The sequence below is a fragment of the Carex rostrata genome, chromosome 1 (assembly GCF_964058835.1).
Source record: "Carex rostrata chromosome 1, lpCarRost1.2, whole genome shotgun sequence".
NCBI classification, from domain to species: Eukaryota; Viridiplantae; Streptophyta; class Magnoliopsida; order Poales; family Cyperaceae; genus Carex; species Carex rostrata.
In genome coordinates, this window is record NC_135918.1 from 15,764,373 (window position 1) to 15,789,280 (window position 24,908).

General features: G+C 35.5%; 4 protein-coding genes across 4 annotated transcripts; all 4 read right to left on the bottom strand.

The window, feature by feature from the left end:
- Window positions 1-6,896: 6,896 nt before the first annotated feature.
- LOC144560747 (chalcone synthase-like) lies at window positions 6,897-8,548 on the bottom strand. Its single transcript, XM_078309993.1, has 3 exons — window positions 8,251-8,548; window positions 7,452-8,144; window positions 6,897-7,362 (listed from the first exon to the last, which is right to left on the bottom strand). Exons 1-3 carry the CDS (start codon window positions 8,426-8,428, stop codon window positions 7,049-7,051), a joined length of 1,185 nt encoding a protein of 394 aa, XP_078166119.1. The 5' UTR covers window positions 8,429-8,548; the 3' UTR covers window positions 6,897-7,048.
- Window positions 8,549-11,569: 3,021 nt separating this feature from the next.
- LOC144565867 (uncharacterized) lies at window positions 11,570-14,124 on the bottom strand. The gene is made up of 2 exons (XM_078315739.1): window positions 12,690-14,124; window positions 11,570-12,507 (listed from the first exon to the last, which is right to left on the bottom strand). The coding sequence occupies exons 1-2, from the start codon at window positions 14,122-14,124 to the stop codon at window positions 11,570-11,572; spliced, it is 2,373 nt and encodes a 790-aa protein (XP_078171865.1).
- A 1,416-nt stretch (window positions 14,125-15,540) lies between these two features.
- Window positions 15,541-17,317, bottom strand: LOC144560737 (chalcone synthase-like). The gene is made up of 3 exons (XM_078309986.1): window positions 17,047-17,317; window positions 16,248-16,940; window positions 15,541-16,132 (listed from the first exon to the last, which is right to left on the bottom strand). Exons 1-3 carry the CDS (start codon window positions 17,222-17,224, stop codon window positions 15,819-15,821), a joined length of 1,185 nt encoding a protein of 394 aa, XP_078166112.1. The 5' UTR covers window positions 17,225-17,317; the 3' UTR covers window positions 15,541-15,818.
- A 3,626-nt stretch (window positions 17,318-20,943) lies between these two features.
- Window positions 20,944-22,479, bottom strand: LOC144560789 (chalcone synthase-like). The gene is made up of 3 exons (XM_078310038.1): window positions 22,211-22,479; window positions 21,416-22,108; window positions 20,944-21,326 (listed from the first exon to the last, which is right to left on the bottom strand). The coding sequence occupies exons 1-3, from the start codon at window positions 22,386-22,388 to the stop codon at window positions 21,013-21,015; spliced, it is 1,185 nt and encodes a 394-aa protein (XP_078166164.1). The 5' UTR covers window positions 22,389-22,479; the 3' UTR covers window positions 20,944-21,012.
- Between the last annotated feature and the right edge of the window lie 2,429 nt (window positions 22,480-24,908).

Consider the following 24,908-nt stretch of genomic DNA (forward strand, 5'->3'; position numbering starts at 1 on the left):
ATATTATTATTTTGGGCCTAATTATAAAAGAATTAATTATTACCAAATTATTTGTTGATTGACTTGAACAGAGAGAGAGTACACCTACCTACGCAGTACCCAGTCCAATAAGTCTCCCCATGTGGTAAATTCTTTGTTGTCATGCTATTAGTTGTTATCGGTTTCGTTACGTAACGACTGTGGTTGTTAGGAATTAACACAAATGTGGGTTCTCTACTTTTGAATTAGTAAAAAAAAAAATATATATATATAGCTAAAGTTGTTTAATTTATTGCCCCAAACTTACAGGCTATAGTAACGAAGGATTTTATTTCAAGGACCATTTTATTACAGCAGTTATTAAATGCACTGTGTACGAATCAGTATCTTATGCTTAAATTATATAAATTTTCAATTCTAAAACTAATACATTATATATATTTGACAACCAAATTTGAAAAGCATTTTGAATATATACTTACCCTTGACAAAAATGTTAATTATAGTTAATAACTCAAAACAAATACAATTTTTTATTATCCAAACTAAATTTCGATTTTTTTTAATTTAAAGCTATAAGTACTTTTTTTTTTCATTTTAATATAATATATCACAGGTGGTCAGATTAGCTAGATGACGTGCTAAGTATAAATTATTTATTTTGCTATATAACAACAATATTTGTTAATCTCGAACTTAATAGTTCATCAAGTATAACATGATCTTCAATATTTTTGTAAATAAAACCCTCTCTTTTCTGATCAGATATTCGAATTAAGACATTCCACTGACAAGGCGGACAACTGCACTATCTTTCAATAATAACAATATTTAATTCTATGTTTAGAGAGTCAATACAAGTGCGCTACCAACTGCCAAACCGTTCTCTATCCAACTAGACTGCAAGTTGTGCAGGTGGGACACGGATCCGTATCTCCCAGGTACCTGATTCAACACAATTGAAACGGACGGCTCAGATTTACTCTCAGCCGGTCAAGATTCGGGATAACAGAGGGCAGGATTATTTGTGTTTTGAGATGCGTGCCAATCCGTTTTCTGACCGTCCAATTCAATTCTACTCCGTAAGATAACCTGAGGGGATACGAACGCAACTCAGGTAATCTTCGGCTGCCCGCACGTGCGTGCAACCTGGTTTTAGTTCACAACTGGGACTCAATACTTCACTTATCAACGGGCTCCACTAAAAGAAATCATTATTGACCTATGGCAAAACCTTGATAACAACCAAATTGCCTTCTCATGGTGCTTGCATGGCATATTTGAAACGCGAGATGCATGCAAATCTTTCAAGACATTCCGTGTGTGCCTGAAGACAATGAAAAAAGCCACAATGTGCGTACATAACCAAACGATTGGTGAACTGCTTAATTCTAGCAAACGCAAAACTAAAGCATCATTGAGCAACCCGATGGCTTGGGTGGATGGCTCCTTTGATGAACAGAACAGAAGAGGAACAGCCTTTATTCTACTCTTAAACGGCGTGTTAATCAAATACCAGCTTGGGACACCTAAATGGTGTATCTGCGTTTCACATAGAGGCTTGCGCGCTTCTTATGGCACTCGAGGAAGTTGTTGAACTTCATTTTGAAGAATGCACGTTTCTAACCGACTCTCAGCTCTAAGCAGACACCTTTGACCCAGGTAGAAGGTTACAACCGTTGCAAGCGGCAGACAGGCACTAGTGGAAAATATGGAATCAGGATCGGTTATATACACATATCAGTATCGGAATCCAACCGATCCTGTTGAAGGCGATACTGATACTATCAGGATCGGTTTTATATTTTTTAAAGAACCGATCCAAATAGAAACTATTAGGATCGGTTTTTTAACAAAACCGATCTTAATAGTTGTTATCTAGATCGGTTTTTGACTAAGAACCGATCCAGATACGTACTATCAAGATCGGTTTTTATAAAAAAACCGATCCTGATACAAATTTTTTTTTTTCAAAAAAATTTCTGCAAAAAAAAAAAAAAAAAAAAAAAAATCAGGGTCGGTTTTTAATAAAAAAAACCGACCCTAATAGTATTAGGATCGGTTTTTTATTAAAAACCGACCTTGATTTTTTTTTTTTTTTTTTTTTTTTTTTTTTTTTTTTTTTTTTTAAATTGTATCAGGATCGGTTTTATTGCTAAAAACCGATCCTGATAGTACTATCAAGATCGGTTTTTATATAAAAACCGATCTTGATATTTTTTTCGAATTTTTTTTTAATTAAAAATTACATATCAAGATCGGTTTTTATATAAAAACCGATCTTGATAGTATTTTCGATTTTTTTTTTTTAAATTACATATCTAGATCGGTTTTTGAATAAAAACCGATCTTGATACGTACTATCAAGATCGGTTTTTATATAAAACCGATCCTGATGTTTTATTGAGGCTAAAAAAAATATTTTTATTTATTTGACCAGCTTCCATATATATTTTGCTGGCCAGCATCCTAAATTTTTTTTTTTTGCACAGTAAGAAACAATAATCAATTAAATATCATATACACATTCTAAATTAATTATCATACACATCTTAAACTATTACAAAAAATTCATGTACTTCATACAAAGTTTTGTGAAGCATTACATATTATAACAAGAAATTTAAATCCAAAAAAAAAATTAATTAACAAACATACAAGTGACTAATTGGGCTATTTCTTCAATTAACACACATTTATGCAATATACACAATTATGCAATTAATGTAAAGCACAACAATAAAAAAATCAATAATTACCTCTTTTGCAATCACATCACTTGAGATTAAAAAAAATCCTAAAAACAAAAACAAAGGTAACAATTAGATAGAAAAACATTTTCCAATAAAAAATACAAAAAAATGTGTTTTAAAAGTATAATAATGAGAAAATTAGATAAAGCTAATACCATGATAGTTGATCGGCCGGATGATTAAGTAACTTGAGAGAGATGTCCTCAAAACTGTAAAACAATATATAAACACCATTAATTCATTTTTGAAACAATAAAAAAAATAAAAAATTGGCACAATTGAGCCGGAGGTGCGAGATGCTCGGATTTGAGAGGAAGAGACGGAGAGAAAGATAGAGAGACACACGGAGGAGAGAGAGAGACGGAGACAGAGAGAGAGAGTACTGAGGATTTGAGAGGGAGATACGGAGACAGAGACAGAGACGCTAAATTGAAAATGAGAGGCGCGAAATGAAAATAAGAAGAACCCTAGCTAAGCTGGTTATATAGAAAGTTATCATTAGGATCGGTTGTTTATAAAGAACCGATCCTAATAGTATCAGGATCGGTTTTTATAAAAAAACCGATCCTGATACTAATTTTTTTGAAAAAAAAATAGTATCAGGATCGGTTTTTTATTATAAAAAACCGATCCTGATACAATTTTTTTTTTTCAAAAAAATTTCTGCAAAAAAAAAAAAAAAAAAAAAAAAAAAAAAAAAAAAAAAATCAGGGTCGGTTTTTAATAAAAAACCGATCCTAATACTATTAGGATCGGTTTTTTATTAAAAACCGACCCTGATTTTTTTTTTTTTTTTTTTTTTTTTTGCAGAAATTTTTTTGAAAAAAAAAAATTGTATCAGGATCGGTTTTATTGCTAAAAACCGATCCTGATAGTATCTGGATCGGTTTTTAGCAATAAAACCGATCCAGATAGTTTTTTTCTTTTATTTGGAAAATCTTTTCATATGGTTATGTTTAAATAAATATAAAAAATTACATATTAGAAATATAAGTTAATTATTTAATAAAAATTTGATTTAATTTTCAAATGACTTGTGCATATAATATATTTTCTTTTCATATGGTTATGCATCAATGACTTGTGCCATATAATATATTTTATTTTCCATTTCAACACTTAAATAAAATGAAGGAAGGGGATTTTTTTTTTTCAGCTATATGTTTAATTTGATTATCTTTAGATATATATTGTGGTATATGTATAATTACAATAATAATTTATGGAAGAAACTTTCTTATTAAAACAACAGTTATCGGGTTAATAAATTAACAATGGCTATTTATATGATTTTTATGTAGGAGATTCTCTCTGATTTATAACAATTGACGACCAATGTCAAATTCATTAATTTCTATGTATATTTTGACCGGTTTGAAATGATCAGATTTGCAACGACCAATATTGTTGCTCTTTATACTAGAATTGTTATTGGTCGTCAAAAGAACGACCAAAATGACTTTAAGATTCTCAAATATCATTAATAATAAGACAATAAACTTTTACATTTTTTTTAATTAATGTATATATATATATATATATATGACAAATGATGTAAGCCTCATATACATATAGTGGTAAGTATAATATGAGTAAGGCTGGGGTGCTATGGATAGCATATAGGCCTCTATGCTACGGCTCAATATTCAAGTTTTTAAAATCCAAACGGTCGATCCGAACCGTTCATCTTATTCTCCATATTAATATCTGCATGGAGACCAAATTTTATAATTTTCTGAATTTTTTTACTATTTATTAAGCCACGTTGAAAATCGCTAATCCAACGGTTTTACTGTTTTGTGCAGCCACCGTTGGATCAACAATTTTGTAAAATACTTAATAAATAGTAAACAATTTCATAAAAATGTAAAATTTGGTCTCCAAGCAGATATTAATATGGAGAATAAGATGAACGGTTCGGATCGACCGTTTGGATTTTAAAATATGAAATATTGAGCCGTAGCATAGAGGCCTTTATGCTATCCATAGCACCCAGCCTTACTCGTATAATATATATGGTTCATCTCTCATGAGTCATGATTATTAGATACATGCATTAATTTTGGATTGAGAAAAAAAAATGCACGCTTTCTAAAATTTCTATTAAATAATTAACTTATATTTCTAATATGTAATTTTTTATATTTATTTAAACATAACCATATGAAAAGATTTTCCAAATAAAAGAAAAAAACTATCTGGATCGGTTTTATTGCTAAAAACCGATCCAGATACTATCAGGATCGGTTTTTAGCAATAAAACCGATCCTGATACAATTTTTTTTTTCAAAAAAATTTCTGCAAAAAAAAAAAAAAAAAAAAAAAAAAAAAAAAAAAAAAAAAAATAGGGTCGGTTTTTAATAAAAAACCGACCCAGATTTTTTTTTTTTTTTTTGCAGAACCAATTTTGAAAAAAAAATTGTATCAGGATCGGTTTTATAAAAAAACCGATCCTGATAGTATCAGGATCAGTTGTTCTAAACAACCGATCCTAATAGTTTAACTATTAGGATCGGTTTTTTAGAACAACTGATCCTGATAGTATCAGGATCGGTTTTTTAGAACAACCGATCCTGATAGTTCACAAATTTGGATCGGTTGACTAAAAAACCCGATCTAACTAGTTTTTAGGATCGGTTTTGTTCAGAAAACCGATCCAGATAGGTATTAGTATCGGTTGTTTCATATAACCGATCCAGATAGGCCGATCCTGATTCATGTTTTTCCACTAGTGAGGCGCTCTTACAATCAATTGGTTACCATTAACTACAACAATGTAGACACTTTTTGCGAGGGAAAAAATGCATTTATGACGGTTGTCCGTCGCAAAAAGTATTATCGCAAAAAAAAAAAAGCTGAACAATGAGAGCAGTTCGTCGCAAAAAGTCATTTTTTTATCCTCGCGAAAAGTGTCTCATTCTTGTTGCGCATATTGCTCATATCCTTGCTACTCGGAAACACTATTGTTATGTTTATATATTCAGAGATGAAAATTTAACGCCCCACCAACTTGCTAATCGGATGCGAATTGACCAATTCACAATCTCTAGAACCACCATTGCTCATATCCTTTATATATGACTTTGTCAATAGCTAGTAGTATACAAATAAGACAAACTTATGTAATGCAGCTTTAAATCTCAATGCAATTGTGCTTTTAATCAAAAAAAATAAAAATAAAATATGCAGCCTTCTAATTAAATGAACTAGATAATTTGATATATATGTATTGGTATTATTTTAATAAAATGAAGAAAAAATCCACTTCAAAAATATTTATGTGATATAGTGATGGGATAACTAAAATCAATATATTTATCAAGGTTCTAACTAGCGATTATAGCGGCATAGCGGGGAGATAAAAAAAAAAGCTATTGCGAATAGCGTAGCTATAGCGGAAGCTATCACACATAGCGATTTTTCCTTTTCAAACTTTATATTCTATATTTCTACTAATTATCAACATAATCAATATTAGAGAATTGATGTAACAACTAAATGACAACTAATCCAAGTCTATACTTTTTATCAATTACGCAAATAAGAATAAAAAAAATCTAAAAAGTAACATTATTTAATAATTTATACTTCATAGTATTACATATTATAATAGACAAAGAGCAATTAATTTTATAAGGTAAATGAAGTCAATATACATATTTAAACATTTTATAATTATAATAATAATCAAAATCAGCTTTCAATTGAAACGAACGATAATAATTTTACAGATGAATACTATAAAAAGAGTAATCAGAATGAATAATTAGTATTTGAATATTTCTCGATATAGAATGATAGAATAAATCACAAATAAAAATAGAAGCATATAGTTTGGTTTAGTATACTTATCGTAGAAGACCATGTAGCATTAGAAATAAGAATAGAAGTACAGAAGTCCATATAAATTGCAAAAAAAAAATCACCTAGCATAGCGGTAGCTATAACGGGTCTCATATAGCGGTAATAGCGGTCAGCTATTATAGCTATAGCGGTCGTAGCTGAGTTAGTGCAATTTTATCTCATAGCTTAGCGTTTATGGTCCGGAAAATCTATAGCGTAGCTATAGCTAGCTATTTAGAAGCCTGATATTTATACATCAAAACATTTAAGATAAAAGATCACCAAAAGAGAAGGGAGAAATAAATTGAATTCTTTGACAACTTTTCTGTAAAAGAGAAGGGAGAAATAAATTCATCATAGTGAACAGCAACTATAAAAACTTCAAAAATAAATGGGTCAATATAACCGATAAACTAATTAATTTCACTTAAAAAGTAAACAAACAAAATATATGTATCCAGGGCTGTTTTCTCTCAGTGTGCCGGGGCTTCGATGGGAATGCTACGCAAAACGACGGTCTCAACAGTGAGGCCCGGCCCAAAGCCGAAGAGCACCCCCCAGTCAAGGCCCTCTCCGGTGGTGGCCTTGCCTTCCTTCACTGACTGCTTCCTCATCTGGTCCAGTATGAACAAAACACAGGCGCTTGACATGTTGCCGTACTCGCTCAGCACGTGCCTTGTCGCACGCATCTTCTCTTTTTGCAGCTGGAGCTTCAGCTCTACTTGGTCTAAGATTGCCGGGCCTCCTGGGTGTGCGATCCAAAAGATCGAGTTCCAGTCATTGATGCCTGCATCCACCGTACATATATTAGCCTTCAATATATATTTATCTCCTGTTTGCAAATATAATTATGATGATAATATATTATTTTCTTACCGATAGGTGTAAAAGCCTCGACGAGACTTTTCTCAATGTTTGTCGAGATAAGCCGTGGGACGTCCTTGAGTAGGTGGAAGGTGAGACCGACTTCACGGAGGTGGCCATCAATGGCTCCCTCTGAGTTGGGTAGGATGGTTTGTCCGGCGGAGACCATCTGGAACCAAGGCCGCTCAGTGGCCGGGTCGGGGTCGGCACCTACGATCAAAGCAGCTGCACCGTCTCCGAAAAGTGATTGCCCGACCATTGAGTCAAGGTGGGTATCTGAGGGCCCACGGAAGGTAACGGCGGTGATTTCTGAACAAATTACCAAAACTCTAGCACCACGGTTATTCTCAGCCAGATCCTTTGCCATGCGGAGCACAGTACCACCGGCGAAGCAACCCTGTTGGTACATCATAAAGCGGTTGACGGAAGGACGAAGCCCAAGGAGCTTGGTGACTTGGTAATCAGCACCGGGCATGTCGACACCACTGGTGGTGCAAAAGATCAAGTGGGTGATTTTGGATTTTGGTTGGCCCCACTCCTTGATGGCCTTGACTGCTGCCTCCTTACCAAGCTTCGGTACCTCCACAACAACAATGTCCTGGCGTGCGTCAAGTGACGGCTCCATGTAAGCAGTTATGCTCGGGTTTTCGGCTAAGATCTCCTCAGTCAGGTGCATGTACCTCTTCTTGATCATCGACTTATCGCCTGAAATATACAATATATAAGATTGTCATGAGAAACTAAAACTAAAATAATTAGCAAGATATATACATCTTCATATACATAAACTTAATTATTTTGTACAACTTACACATGCGCTTGAACTTGTCTTTAAGTTCCGTCATATGTTCGCTGTTTGTGATGCGGAAGTAGTAGTCGGGGTAGTCAGCCTGGTACACACAGTTTTTCGGTGTGGCTGTACCGATAGCCAAAATTGAGGCCGGGCCTTGCGCACGTTGTGCTTGCCTGATCTCCTCTACTTTAGCCATAGCTGAACTCTTTGTTAATTAATTAAGCTTGAAGAAAGATTAAAGGAAGGAGAGAGAGCAATTAAAGAGGTGAAAGGTTTGTATTATGATCTGTAATAGAGAAGAGAGAATTTATACGAAATAGAGAAGAAGAAGGGTAGGTGCATGATAGATGGATAGTATGAGAGTTTTGAAGAGACTGGTGGGATGTTCAAACTTTGACTTGTTATGTGCCTGAATTATATAATATTTCATTATAAAATTTCTTAGGATGGAATAAAAAAGTTGAAGAGACTCCGAGGCAAAAGTTTAGCTGCTGTTGCCACAACTTCCATTTACAGAAAAAAAATATTTACCTAAACCTACTAATTTAATTTGTCTCAATTTCCATACAAGCTAAAAAAAAATTTATAAGAGCATTCAAATGCCTTTATTTTTGTGCATCCATCGTACTTCTATTTTTAAATTTTTAATAACTTAAAAGTTAAAATAAAATCATTAGATAAAAGTTAAAATAAAACCGTTAGATATGATCTACATCATTTTATCTACACGCGTGTAAAATATTATGATATTTCAATTTTGTTTTGTTTGTCATCAAAAACTTGTAAAAATATATTAATTCGGATAATTTCTAGACGTTCATTTTCTAAGTTTTTAATTCACATAAAAACAAAATTGAAATGTAATAATTTTTTATTAATAAGTATTACAAATCATATAAATCACATCTAACGATTTTATTTTGATGTTTATGCTTTAAATTTTTGGTTATTAATGTTTTAAAAATGAAGACGTGGTTGGGCACAAGAAAATAGGCATTTAAACCCACTTTTTTTTATAGATTGCAATAAAATGCTACTATAGATACCATAAAGATATTATATTATTATTTTGGGTTTAATTATAAAAGAATTAATTTTTGATAAAATAAAAGAATTCATTATTATCTAATGATTTCTTGATTGACTTGAACAGAGAGAGAGTGCACCTTCCTACGCAGTACCCAGTCCAATAAGTCTCCCCCATGTGGTAAATTCTTTGTTGTCATCGGTCTCATTACGTAACGACTGTGGTTGTTAGGAATTAACACAAATGTGGGTTTTCTACTTTTGAATTAGTAAAAAAAAACAAAAAAAATAGCTAGAGTTGATTAATTTATTCCCCCAAACTTACAGGATATAGTAACGAAGGATTTTATTTCAAGGACCATTTTATTACAGCAGTTATTAAATGCACTGTGTACGAATCAGTATCTTATGCTTAAATTATATAAAATTTCAATTCTAATTAAAACTAATACATTATATTTGACAACCAAATTTGAAAAGCATTTTGAATATATACTTAGCATTGACAAAAATATTAATTATAGTTAATAACTCAAAACAAATACAATTTTTTATTATCCAAACTAAATTTCTAATTTTTTTAATTTAAAGCAATAACTATTTTTTTCATTTTAATATAATATATCACAGATGATCAAATTAGTTATATGATGTGCCAACTATAATTATTTATTTTGCTAGCAACAAAATTATTTGTTAATCTCGAACTTAATATTTAGAGAGTCAATACAAGTGCGCTACCAACTGCCAAACCGTTCTCTATCCAACTAGACTCCAAGTTATGCTGGTGGGACACGGATCCGTATCCTCCCAGGTACTTGACTCAACACAATTGAAACGAACGGCTGAGATTTACTCTCAGCCGGTCAAGATTCGGGATAACAGAGGGCAGGATTATTGACCGTCCAATTCAATTCTACTCCGTAAGATAACCTGAGGGGATACGAATTTGTGGGACACAGAGGATGCAACTCGATCACGTAATCTTCGGCTGCCCGCACGTGCGTGCAACCTGGTTTTAGTTCACAACTGGGACTCAATACTTCACTAAAAGAAATCATTATTGACCTATGGCAAAACCTCGATAACAACCAAAGTGCCTTCGTCATGATGCTTGCATGGCGTATTTGAAACGCAAGATGCATGCAAATCTTTCAAAACATTCCGTGTGTGCCTGAAGACAATAAAAAAGCCACATGTGCGTACATAACCAAAGGATTGGTGAACTGCTTAATTCTAGTAAACGCAAAACTAAATTAAGCATCATTGAGCAACCCGATAGCTTGGGTGGATGGCTCCTTTGATGAATAGAACAGAGGAGGAATAGCCTTTATTCTACTCTTAAACGGCGTGTTAATAAAATACCAGCTCGGGACACCTAAATGGTGTATCTGCGTTTCACATAGAGGCTTGCGCGCTTCTTATGGCACTCGAGGCAGGTGTTGAACTTCATTTTGAAGAATGCACGTTTCTAACCGACTCTCAGCAATTAGCAGACACCTTTGACCCAGGCAGAAGGTTACAACCGTTGCAAGCTGCAGACTGGCGCTCTTACAATCAATTGTTTACTATTGCTTAGATCCTTGCTGCTCGGAAAAACTATTGTTGCACTAGTGGAGAACGTACAATTAGTGTCGCCTTAAAAAGCCGACACTAATACTTTAGTATCGGTTGTTTACAAAAAGCCGACACTAATAATATTAGTGTCGGCTCTTTATAAATAGGCGACACTAATAACTGAGAATTAGTGTCGGTTGTTTATAAAAAGGCGACACTAATGTATTAGTGTCGGTTGTTTATAAATAGCCGACACTAATTGTTAAGTATTAGTGTCGGTTGTTTATAAATAGCCTACACTAATACATTAGTGTCGCCTTTTTATAAACAGCCGACACTAATTCTTAGTTATTAGTGTCGCCTATTTATAAACAGCCGACACTAAAGCTAAAAAAATTTCATTTTAAGTCCCGCGTGTTGGAAACTTTGGTAAAAAAAAACAGAGACAAGACAAGAGAATTTCTGCTTTCAACAATTTTCTTATTTCTGGAATTCCTCTATTTCCGAATACACTGATCTCTATTACAAGTGCTGTATTTAAGCACCACACAAATCTAATTTTGGAAACAACTAACCCACCTCAGCCAATAAACGTATTACAAGTACTTCCATATATAAAACACCCACTAACTTAATCTAAATATTGAGATACTAAGTCTGGTTTACTTGACAAACCAATTTTCTATTTTTAGTACACAACCAGTTTTCTATTTTCGGATACTTATTTCAACACTCCCCCTCAGCGGTAAAACGATTACATCTGGGATACACCTATGTGTCCCCTGTTTAGCTCAAACTTCTCCTTTGTTAGCACCTTCGTAAAGATGTCTGCAAACTGTTCGTCAGTTCGACAAAACTTCAACTGCACTTCTTGTTTCTCGACTGCATCTCTAGTGTAGTGATACTTGATGGCAATGTGCTTGGTTCTATCATGGCTTATTGGATTCTCGCTGATTGCTATGGCAGATTTGCTATCACTGTTGATGGTGACTGGTTCCTCCACTTTGCTGTTGACATCCTCCAATATTCTTTTAAGCCAAATGGCCTGTGCAACGGCTTTTGCTGCTGCAACGTATTCTGCCTCAGCTGATGACAAGGCGACCACCGTCTGTTTCTTGGATGACCATGAGCAAATACCTGATCCAAGAGAGAACGCATAGCCTGAAGTACTCTTCATGTCGTCTTGGCAACCCGCCCAGTCGCTATCAGTATAACCAATCAGCTTTGAGCTCTTGACTGGTTTGTACCATATGCCATATGCAACAGTACCTTTGATGTACCTTAGAACTCGTTTTGCCGCTGTAACATGCTTTTGTGTAGGACAATCCATATACCTTGATAAAAGGCTTGAGCTGAACATGATGTCTGGCCTTGTTGCAGTCAAGTACAGTAAACTTCCAACCAAACTGCGGTATTCAGTTGGATCTGCTTTTGCTGAACCATCTTCCTTCTTGAATTTTTCAAATGGAACAAGTGGTGTTGTGACACTCTTGCAATCTTGCAATCTATTCTTTTTCAATATGTTCTCTGCATATTTCTTCTGAGATATGAATATCCCATCTTGAACTTGAGCCACTTCTATACCTAAGAAGTATTTCATCAATCCAAGGTCACTCATTTCATAAGTGTTCATCATGTCTCCTTTAAACCTTTGCATCATTTCTTCACTGTTGCTCGTGTAGATTAAATCATCTACATATAGAGCAACGATTAAAATCTGAGTACCTCTTTTCTTGACATAGAGAGTAGGTTCGGACTTGCTCTTCTCAAACTCGTTTTGCAGAAAATATTTGTCAATTTGACTGTACTAACAAATTGATTGGATGTATATTCTCCACCTCTGTCACTTCTTAGCACCTTGATTTTGAAATTACTTTGGTTCTCAACTAGAGCTTTAAACTTTTTGAATGTATCAAGTGCTTGTGACTTTTCTTTGAGGAAATAAACCCAGGTCATTCTAGTAAAATCATCCACAAAGATAAGAAAGTACCAATTTTGTCCTTCTGATGGTGTTTGCATTTTGCCACAGATGTCGGTGTGAATTAACTCCAATGGTGAGCTTGCCCTCCATGCACCCTTTTTTGGAAAAGAGTTCTGATGTTGCTTGCCTCTAATGCATCCTTCACAGGTTTGATAGTTTGTGTTGATTTCGGGTAGCCCGTGCACCATCTCTTTTGCTTGTAGCAGTTTGAGTGCTCTATAGTTGAGATGACCAAACCTTTTGTGCCAAAGAACTGACTCATCAACTGTTTCGGTTTGAAGAACCATATGTGGAGTATGCTTCAATTGTAACATGAAATTTCTTTTGTCTTCCATCCCAATATTCGCTAGTACTTGACCATGCCGATCAATTATCCTGCAGCCATTCTTCTCAAAATGCATTGCATAACCATTTTGAACCAGCTGCCCCACGCTTAGCAGATTCTGCTTCAAGTCCGGTACTAGGAGCACATCCCTTATCAACCGTGTACCCATCTTAGTATGTATTGCGATGCTGCCCTTGCCCTTGGCTTGAACCAATGCACCATTTCCCATTCGAACATTTGTTTCAAATGAGGTGTTGATTTCATGGAAGATCTGATGGTTGCCGGTCATATGAGTTGTACATCCGCTATCTATATACCAGATGTCGCCTCTTTCTTCACTAGCAGATTGACATGCATAGAAGATTGTTTCGGAATTCTCCCTCTGTTCTGAGAAGTTGACTTGAGCAGGAGGTGGCTGTGCTTGATTGGGTTGTGGAGAGCTGTTTGTTCTGCAAAGCCGAGCTATATGGCCTTTCTTCTTACATTTGTTGCATTGTTTGGTAGTCCAACAATATTTTGTATCGTGGCTATCCCTCTTGCAGATTTCACACCATCGGTTGGCCTTACTAGATTCTGCATTCTCATCTATGTCGGTTTTTTCAAGATTTTCTGTTTTTCGGAAAATTCCAGATTTGAAGGCTGGACTTGCTTTGAATGCGTTTTCATTAGACATGTGTCTTAGCAATTTTCTCTCTTCATGCGCTTCAAGAGAACTAATCATCTGTTGTATGGGTAAGGTTTCAAGGTCTTTGGACTCCTCTTTAGCCGTGACTATAGAGTCAAAACTCTCAGGAAGGCTAATCAACATCTTTTCTACAAGTTTCTGTTCGGTAATATCTTTATCACCAAGCGAATGCATTTGATTTACTAAATCCATAACTTGTGAAAAATAATCTTTTACCTTCTCTGAATCTTTCATTTGCATGTTTTGGTATTGTCTTCGTAAGGTTTGTAATTTGACAACTTGCACCTTAGCTGATCCTTGGAACTCTTGCTGCAACATGATCCAAGCATCCTTTGATTTGGTTGCGTTGATGATGCGTAAGAAGATGTTTTCTGCTACCCCTTGTTGAATAAGGAATAGCGCTCATGCATCTTTCATCTTGTCTTCCTTCAACTGCTTTTTCTCTTCTTCTTTTAGTTGGTGTCCGGCGGCATACGTGGTATACCCAGCTTCAACGATATCCCACAAACCTTGTGAGAGTAGTAGAGTCTCCATCTTCACTTTCCATATGCCGTAGTTGTTACCGGTCAGCATAGGAGCTGGGAATTGCGCCATGGTTGCGCCTGAAGACATTCTTTCAATGCTTCGTCGATGGGAGATATTCTTCTACTCTTTGGATTGCGCCCTTTATGGCTCTGATACCAATTGTTGGAAACTTTGGTAAAAAAAAACAGAGACAAGACAAGAGAATTTCTGCTTTCAACAATTTTCTTATTTCTGGAATTCCTCTATTTCCGAATACACTGATCTCTATTACAAGTGCTGTATTTAAGCACCACACAAATCTAATTTTGGCAACAACTAACCCACCTCAGCCAATAAACCTATTACAAGTACTTCCATATATAAAACACCCACTAACTTAATCTAAATATTGAGATACTAAATCTGGTTTACTTGACAAACCAGTTTTCTATTTTTAGTACACAATCAATTAACACAGAATTCTATTTTCGGATATTCATTTTAAGTCCCGCGCATCTCTTTCACAACGCGCGCCTAGGGTTTAAAACACAGCCTCTTTTCTCCCTCCGCACATCTCTCCCGCTCGAAAAAACCTAGCTGCACCTCTCTCTTGAGCGTTCACTTCACTTCACGCTTCTCTCCGATCTGATCTTCTCAAACCTATCCGCTTCTTCTAGGCGAATACTAGAAGATGGCGCTGTTTCATTTCGTCAATTGTGCTCTCTCGCTACACCACCTCTCTCTCGCGACACCAGGCGTTGCCTAGATGATGTTGCCGTGTGGACTCTGCAGCGAAGTAGCGAAGAGGTGAAAAAAACGCTCTGGTTCGCACCAAAACCTCAAACATGACAGCAGTAAGCTTACTTCAACAACAATGCCTTTTCTTGCATAATCCATCTATATATCCAGAGATGAAAATGTAACGGCTCCCCAACTTGCTAATCGGGTACGAATTGACAAATTCGCAATATCAAGAACCACCTACCCACTCTCTTCCATGACATGACAATCTAGGAGATTTATTTGAAGTGGTGCTTTGTATATGACTTTGTCGATAACTAATAATATATAAATAAGACAAGCATATGTAATGCAGCTTTAAATCTCAATGCAATTGCGTACGAGCCTTTAATCAAAAAAATAAAAGTAAAATATGCAGCCTTCTAATTAAATGAACTAGATAATTTGGCATGTATTGGTATTATTTTAATAAAATGAAGAAAAAATCCACTTCAAAAATATTTATGTGATATAGTGATGGGATAACTAAAATCAATATATTTATACATCACAACATTTAAGATAAAAGATCCCCAAAACAGAAGGGAGAAATATATTGAATTCTTTGACAACTTTTCTGTAAAAGAGAAGGGAGAAATAAATTCATCATAGTGAACAGCAACTATAAAAACTTCAAAAATAAATGGTCAATATAACCGATCGATAAACGAATTAATTTCACTTAAACAGTAAACAAACAAAATATATGTATCCAGGGCTGTTTTCCCTCAGTGTGCCGGGGCTTCGATGGGAATGCTACGCAAAACGACGGTCTCGACAGTGAGGCCTGGCCCAAATCCAAAGAGCACTCCCCAGTCAAGGCCCTCTCCGGTGGTGGCCTTGCCTTCCTTCACCGACTGCTTCCTCATCTGGTCCAGTATGAACAAAACACAGGCGCTTGACATGTTGCCGTACTCGCTCAGCACGTGCCTTGTCGCACGCATCTTCTCTTTCTGCAGCTGGAGCTTCAGCTCTACTTGGTCTAAGATTGCCGGGCCTCCCGGGTGTGCGATCCAAAAGATCGAGTTCCAGTCATTGATGCCTGCATGCACCATATATATATTAGCCTTGTATACATATGTATATCTTCTTTGGCACTGTTTATTATATGTTTTAATGACAAAAATAATTATGAGGATAATAATATTTTTGCTTACCGATAGGAGTAAAAGCCTCCACGAGACTTTTCTCGATGTTTGTCGAGATAAGACGTGGAACATCCTTGAGGAGGTGGAAGGTGAGACCGACTTCACGGAGGTGGCCATCAATGGCTCCCTCTGAGTTGGGCAGGATGGTTTGTCCGGCTGAGACCATCTGGAACCAAGGCCGCTCGATCGCAGGGTCGGGGTCGGCACCTACAATCAAAGCAGCTGCACCATCTCCGAAAAGTGATTGCCCGACCATTGAGTCAAGGTGGGTGTCTGAGGGCCCACGGAAGGTAACGGCGGTGATTTCTGAACAAATTACCAAAACTCTAGCACCACGGTTATTCTCAGCCAGATCCTTTGCCATGCGGAGCACAGTACCACCGGCGAAGCAACCCTGTTGGTACATCATAAAGCGGTTGACGGAAGGACGAAGCCCAAGGAGCTTGGTGACTTGGTAATCAGCACCGGGCATGTCCACACCACTGGTGGTGCAAAAGATCAAGTGGGTGATTTTGGATTTTGGTTGGCCCCACTCCTTGATGGCCTTGACTGCTGCCTCCTTACCAAGCTTCGGTACCTCCACAACAACAATGTCCTGGCGTGCGTCAAGTGACGGCTCCATGTAAGCAGTTATGCTCGGGTTTTCGGCTAAGATCTCCTCAGTCAGGTGCATGTACCTCTTCTTGATCATCGACTTATCGCCTGAAATATACAATATATAAGATTGTCATGAGAAACTAAAACTAAAATAATTAGCAAGATATATACATCTTCATATACATAAACTTAATTATTTTGTACAACTTACACATGCGCTTGAACTTGTCTTTAAGTTCCGTCATATGTTCGCTGTTTGTGATGCGGAAGTAGTAGTCGGGGTAGTCAGCCTGGTACACACAGTTTTTCGGTGTGGCTGTACCGATAGCCAAAATTGAGGCCGGGCCTTGCGCACGTTGTGCCTGCCTGATCTCCTCTACTTTAGCCATAGCTGAACTCTTTGTTAATTAATTAAGCTTGAAGAAAGATTAAATTAAGGAAGGAGAGAGAGCAATTAAAGAGGTGAAAGGTTTGTATTATGATTTGTAGTAGAGAAGAGAGAATTTATAGGATATAGAGAATAAGAAGGGTAGGTGCATGATAGATGGATAGTATGACAGTTTTGAAGAGACTGGTGGGATGTTCAAACTTTGACTTGTTATGTGCCTGAATTAATATTTCATTATAAAATTTCTTAGGATGGAATAAAAAAGTTGAAGAGACTCCGAGGCAAAAGTTTAATTAGCTGCTGTTGCCTATTTAGAGAAAAAAAATAGTTACCTAAACCTACTAATTTAATTTGTCTCAATTTCCATACAAGCTAAAAAAAAAATTATAAGAGCATTCAAATGCCTTTATTTTTGTGCATCCATCGTACTTCTATTTTTAAATTTTTAATAACATAAAAGTTAAAATAAAATCGTTAGATAAAAGTTAAAATAAAACCGTTAGATATGATCTACATCATTTTATCTACACGCGTGTAAAATATTATGATATTTCAATTTTGTTTTGTTTGTCATCAAAAACTTGTAAAAATATATTAATTCGGATAATTTCTAGACGTTCATTTTCTAAGTTTTTAATTCACATAAAAACAAAATTGAAATGTAATAATTTTTTATTAACAAGTAGTACAAATCATATAAATCACATGTAACGATTTTATTTTGATGTTTATGCTTTAAATTGTGTGTTATTAATGTTTTAAAAATGAAGACGTGGTTGGGCACAAGAAAATAGACATTTAAACCCACTTTTTTTATAGATTGCAATAAAATGCTACTATAGATACCATAAAGATATTATATTATTATTTTGGGCTTAATTATAAAAGAATTAATTTTTGATAAAATAAAAGAATTCATTATTATCAAATGATTTCTTGATTGACTTGAACAGAGAGAGAGTGCACCTTCCTACGCAGTACCCAGTCCAATAAGTCTCCCCCATGTGGTAAATTCTTTGTTGTCATGCTATTAGTTGTTATCGGTCTCATTACGTAACGACTGTGGTTGTTAGGAATTAACACAAATGTGGGCTCTCTACTTTTGAATAAGTAGAAAAAACAAAAAATATAGCTAGAGTTGATTAATTTATTCCCCCAAACTTACAGGATATAGTAACGAAGGATTTTATTTCAAGGACCATTTTATTACAGCAGTTGTTAAATGCACTGTGTACGAATCAGTATCTTATGCTTAAATTATATAAAATTTCAATTCTAATTAAAACTAATACATTATATTTGACAACCAAATTTGAAAAGCATTTTGAATATATACTTAGCATTGACAAAAATATTAATTATAGTTAATAACTCAAAACAAATACAATTTTTTATTATCCAAACTAAATTTCTAATTTTTTTAATTTAAAGCAATAACTATTTTTTTCATTTTAATATAATATATCACAGATGATCAAATTAGTTATATGATGTGCCAACTATAATTATTTATTTTGCTAGCAACAAAATTATTTGTTAATCTCGAACTTAATATTTAGAGAGTCAATACAAGTGCGCTACCAACTGCCAAACCGTTCTCTATCCAACTAGACTCCAAGTTGTGCTGGAGGGACACGGATCCGTATCCTCCCAGGTACTTGACTCAACACAATTGAAACGAACGGCTCAGATTTACTCTCAGGCGGTCAAGATTCGGGATAACAGAGGGCAGGATTATTGACCGTCCAATTCAATTCTACTCCGTAAGATAACCTGAGGGGATACGAATTTGTGGGACACAGAGGATGCAACTCGATCACGTAATCTTCGGCTGCCCGCACGTGCGTGCAACCTGGTTTTAGTTCACAACTGGGACTCAATACTTCACTAAAAGAAATCATTATTGACCTATGGCAAAACCTCGATAACAACCAAAGTGCCTTCGTCATGATGCTTGCATGGCGTATTTGAAACGCAAGATGCATGCAAATCTTTCAAAACATTCCGTGTGTGCTTGAAGACAATAAAAAAGCCACATGTGCGTACATAACCAAACGATTGGTGAACTGCTTAATTCTAGTAAACGCAAAACTAAATTAAGCATCATTGAGCAACCCGATGGCTTGGGTGGATGGCTCCTTCGATGAACAGAACAGAGGAGGAATAGCCTTTATTCTACTCTTAAACGGCGTGTTAATCAAATACCAGCTTGGGACACCTAAATGGTGTATCTGCGTTTCACATAGAGGCTTGCGCGCTTCTTATGGCACTCGAGGCAGTTGTTGAACTTCATTTTGAAGAATACACGTTTCTAACCGACTCTCAGCAATTAGCAGACACCTTTGACCCAGGCAGAAGGTTACAACCATTGCAAGCTGCAGACTGGCGCTCTTACAATCAATTGTTTACTATTGCTTAGATCCTTGTTGCTCGGAAAAACTATTGTTGCACTAGTGGAGAACGTACAATTAGTGTCGCCTTAAAAAGTCGACACTAATACTTTAGTATCGGTTGTTTACAAAAAGCCGACACTAATAATATTAGTGTCGGCTGTTTATAAATAGGCGACACTAATAACTGAGAATTAGTGTAGGCTATTTATAAACAACCGACACTAATGTATTAGTGTCGGTTGTTTATAAATAGGCGACACTAATTGTTAAGTATTAGTGTCGGTTGTTTATAAATAGCCTACACTAATACATTAGTGTCGCCTTTTTATAAACAGCCGACACTAATTCTCAGTTATTAGTGTCGCCTATTTATAAACAGCTGACACTAAAGCTAAAAAAATTTCATTTTAAGTCCCGCGCATCTCTTTCACAACGCGCGCCTAGGGTTTAAAACACAGCCTCTTTTCTCCCTCCGCACATCTCTCCCGCTCGAAAAAACGTAGTTGCACCTCTCTCTTGAGCGTTCACTTCACTTCACGCTTCTCTCCGATCTGATCTTCTCAAACCTATCCGCTTCTTCTAGGCGAATACTAGAAGATGGCGCTGTTTCATTTCGTCAATTGTGCTCTCTCGCTACACCACCTCTCTCTCGCGACACCAGGCGTTGCCTAGATGATGTTGCCTCTGTGGACTCTGCAGCGAAGTAGCGAAGAGGTGAAAAAAACGCTCTGGTTCGCACCAAAACCTCAAACATGACAGCAGTAAGCTTACTTCAACAACAATGCCATCTATATATCCAGAGATGAAAATGTAACGGCTCCCCAACTTGCTAATCGGGTACGAATTGACCAATTTGCAATATCAAGAACCACCTACCCACTCTTCCATGACATGACAATCTAGGAGATTTATTTGAAGTGGTGCTTTGTATATGACTTTGTCGATAACTAATAATATACAAATAAGACAAACATATGTAATGCAGCTTTAAATCTCAATGCAATTGCGTACGAGCTTTTAATCAAAAAAATAAAAGTAAAATATGCAGCCTTCTAATTAAATGAACTAGATAATTTGGTATGTATTGGTATTATTTTAATAAAATGAAGAAAAAATCCACTTCAAAAATATTTATGTGATATAGTGATGGGATAACTAAAATCAATATATTTATACATCACAACATTTAAGATAAAAGATCCCCAAACAGAAGGGAGAAATATATTGAATTCTTTGACAACTTTTCTGTAAAAGAGAAGGGAGAAATAAATTCATCATAGTGAACCGCAACTATAAAAACTTCAAAAATAAATGGTCAATATAACCGATCGATAAACGAATTAATTTCACTTAAACAGTAAACAAACAAAATATATGTATCCAGGGCTGTTTTCTCTCAGTGTGCCGGGGATTCGATGGGAATGCTACGCAAAACGACGGTCTCGACAGTGAGGCCTGGCCCAAATCCAAAGAGCACTCCCCAGTCAAGGCCCTCTCCGGTGGTGGCCTTGCCTTCCTTCACCGACTGCTTCCTCATCTGGTCCAGTATGAACAAAACACAGGCGCTTGACATGTTGCCATACTCGCTTAGCACGTGCCTTGTCGCACGCATCTTCTCTTTCTGCAGCTGGAGCTTGAGCTCTACTTGGTCTAAGATTGCCGGGCCTCCTGGGTGTGCGATCCAAAAGATCGAGTTCCAGTCATTGATGCCTGCATGCACCGTACATATATTAGCCTTGAATATATATGTATCTCCTGTTTACAAATATAATTATGATGATAATATATTATTTTCTTACCGATAGGTGTAAAAGCCTCAACGAGACTTTTCTCAATGTTTGTCGAGATAAGCCGTGGGACGTCCTTGAGTAGGTGGAAGGTGAGACCGACTTCACGGAGGTGGCCATCAATGGCTCCCTCTGAGTTGGGTAGGATGGTTTGTCCAGCGGAGACCATCTGGAACCAAGGCCGCTCAATCGTCGGGTCGGGGTCGGCACCTACGATCAAAGCAGCTGCACCGTCTCCGAAAAGTGATTGCCCGACCATTGAGTCAAGGTGGGTATCTGAGGGCCCACGGAAGGTAACAGCGGTGATCTCTGAGCAAATTACCAAAACTCTAGCACCACGGTTATTCTCAGCCAGGTCCTTGGCCATCCGAAGCACGGTACCACCGGCGAAGCAACCCTGTTGGTACATCATAAAGCGATTGACAGACGGACGAAGTCCAAGGAGCTTGGTGACTTGGTAATCAGCCCCGGGCATGTCAACACCACTAGTGGTGCAAAAGATCAAGTGGGTGATTTTGGATTTTGGTTGGCCCCACTCCTTGATGGCCTTGACTGCTGCCTCCTTACCAAGCTTCGGTACCTCCACAACAACCATGTCCTGACGTGCGTCAAGTGACGGCTCCATGTAAGCAGTTATGCTCGGGTTTTCGGCTAAGATCTCCTCAGTCAGGTGCATGTACCTCTTCTTGATCATCGACTTATCGCCTGAAATATACAATAGAATTGTCATTAGAAACTAAAACTAAAATAATTAGCAAGATATATACATCTTCATATACATAAACTTAATTATTTTGTACAACTTACACATGCGCTTGAACTTGTCTTTAAGTTCCGTCATATGTTCGCTGTTTGTGACGCGGAAGTAGTAGTCGGGGTAGTCAGCCTGGTACACGCAGTTTTTCGGTGTGGCTGTACCAATTGCCAAAATTGAAGCCGGGCCTTGCGCACGTTGTGCTTGCCTGATCTCCTCTACTTTAGCCATAGCTGAACTCTTTGTTAACTAGTTAAGCTTGAAGAAAGAGTAAAGGAAGGAGAGGGCAATTAAAGAGGTGAACAAATTAAATTTGTGTTATGATCTGTGATGGAGAAGAGAGAATTTATAAGATAGAGAATAGGAAGGGAAGGTGCATAATAGATGGATAGTATGACTGTTTTGAAGAGACTGGTAGGATGTTCAAACTTGGACTTATTTGGTACCAGAAATTAATATTTCATTGTAAATTTTCTTATGACAGAAAAAGGCAGTGTTCTAAATAGCATGCTATAGCGACGCTACGCTATGGTATCAAAACGCGTTATTTGAGCTACGGGCGCTATAGCGGTAATAGCGGTCCGCTATAGCGCATAGCGTGTAGCGCAAATAGCGCGCGCTATGCAACATGAACTGTTTTTTTTTGTTCTTTTCAATTTATATGAGTTTTAAATAAAGGCTCATATTGAATTTTAACTGTGATTTTTTTTTGCAATTGACGTACTAAGTTTTATAGTAAACTATTAATTATTAAATGAGAGATCCATCAAAAAAAATCAAATAAGGAAGCTACAGTGCGCTATGCAACATAAGCTATTTTTTTTTCTTTTTAATTTATATGGGTTTTAAATAAAGACTCAGATTGAATATATAAAGATATTTTTTGAAGTAACAAAATGATACTTACTATATGGTAGTTTTAATATTTTGAATAGATTAAGATAATTAATTATGTCATGATGTCTAGGTTATTTTGAAATTTAAATAGAAAAAAGGTAGATTATGTCATAATGCTGAATATATTTTGAATAGAAAAAGATCCATAGTTTATGATATTTGTATTATTATGGATATTTTGAGTCACAATTTGGACTTTGTATTGGTTCAATATGAATATTATAATTTTTTAATCAATTTGATTTTATTTATTGTTATATGAGACTTAGATAATGTTGATATTTAATACAAATATATGATATAATTTTTATAAAAATAAAAAAACGCTATGTGGCATAGCTTTCGCTATAGCGACGCTATTCGCTATAGCTTTTTTTTTCGGCTTCCCGCTATGACGCGATAAACGCTATTTAGAACCTTGAAAAAAGGTGAAGATAATCAAAGACACAAGTTTAGCCCCTGTTGCAACAACTTCAAATTTACACGAAAAAAAAATTACCAAAACCTACTAATTTACTGTCTCAATTTCTATATCAGCTCAACCTTTTTTATAGATTGGAATAAAAATGTGACTATAGAATCTATAAAGATATCATATTATTCTGAAAAAAAAATTTCATTCTGGATGTAATAATAAAAGAATTAATTAATTATCAAATGATTTGTTGATTGACTTGAACAATGAGAGAGAGAAAGAGAGACAGACACCAACCCAGTCCATTAAGTCTATTCGCCATGTGGTAAATTGTTTGTTGTCGTGCTATTAGTTGTTATCGGTCTTATATTGTAATGACCGTGGTTGTTAGGAACTGACACAAATGCGCATGGTAAATTTCATGGGTTCTCTACTTTTGAATTAGTCAAAATAATTTAGCTAAAATTGATTAATTTATTCCCCAGAAATTAAAGGATATAGCAACGAAGGATTTTATTTTAAGGATTATATATTGCGTAGCTATAACAAGCTATTTAGAATCATGAAAGAAATACATATATATTTAAGACAAATTAAAAGTATATATACCCATCAAAAGTTATATAATTAAAAAGAGAGGTTTCAATGCCTCATTTTTTTCATATCTCATCATATCTCATATTTTATATCTTCATTTTTAAAGTCTAAATCATCGATCCGAACCGTTCAACATAATATTTATACTAAAATATGTATAGAGATCAAATTTTATATTTTTTTAGAATTTATTTATTATTTTTTAATATAGGTACAAAATCACTGTTTTTGAACCGTTCAAAAAACAGTGATTTTCTACCCATCTTAAAAAATAGTAAAAAAATTTCAAAAATTATAAAATTTCATCCTTGTCCATATTTTAGTATATATATCATGTTGAACGGTTCGGATCAATAATTTGGACTTTGAAAACGAAGATATAAAATATGAGGTATGATGAGATATGAAATATTGGAAACCTCCTCAATTAAAAATGTCCCCATCAATTTTTCCATATCGAATGCATCCCCCATCTAAATTTAATATTCTCAAGCGCGTGTTTTCGATTGTATGATTGGAATATGTTAATTCTAATTAGAAATAAATTCAATTTAAAACTAATGACGTTTGAGATATTAAAAAAATTCTAAGTTATCTTGTAAATTTTGGGTAATTAGAAATGTGTATATTTTGGTATAGTTATAATTGCAATATGGTATATATTTTGATTAACTGGTGGGCACATTTTGGTATAGTTGGAAATGCAAGTGCATTCCTTTCAATGTATGAACACTATATATATATATGTTATGTTAATACTTATTAAATGTTAAATGCTTTCCTTAAATCTATTTATAAATGTGTTCATGTTTGTATGTTTCAATGGGTATTAGTGAGGAATG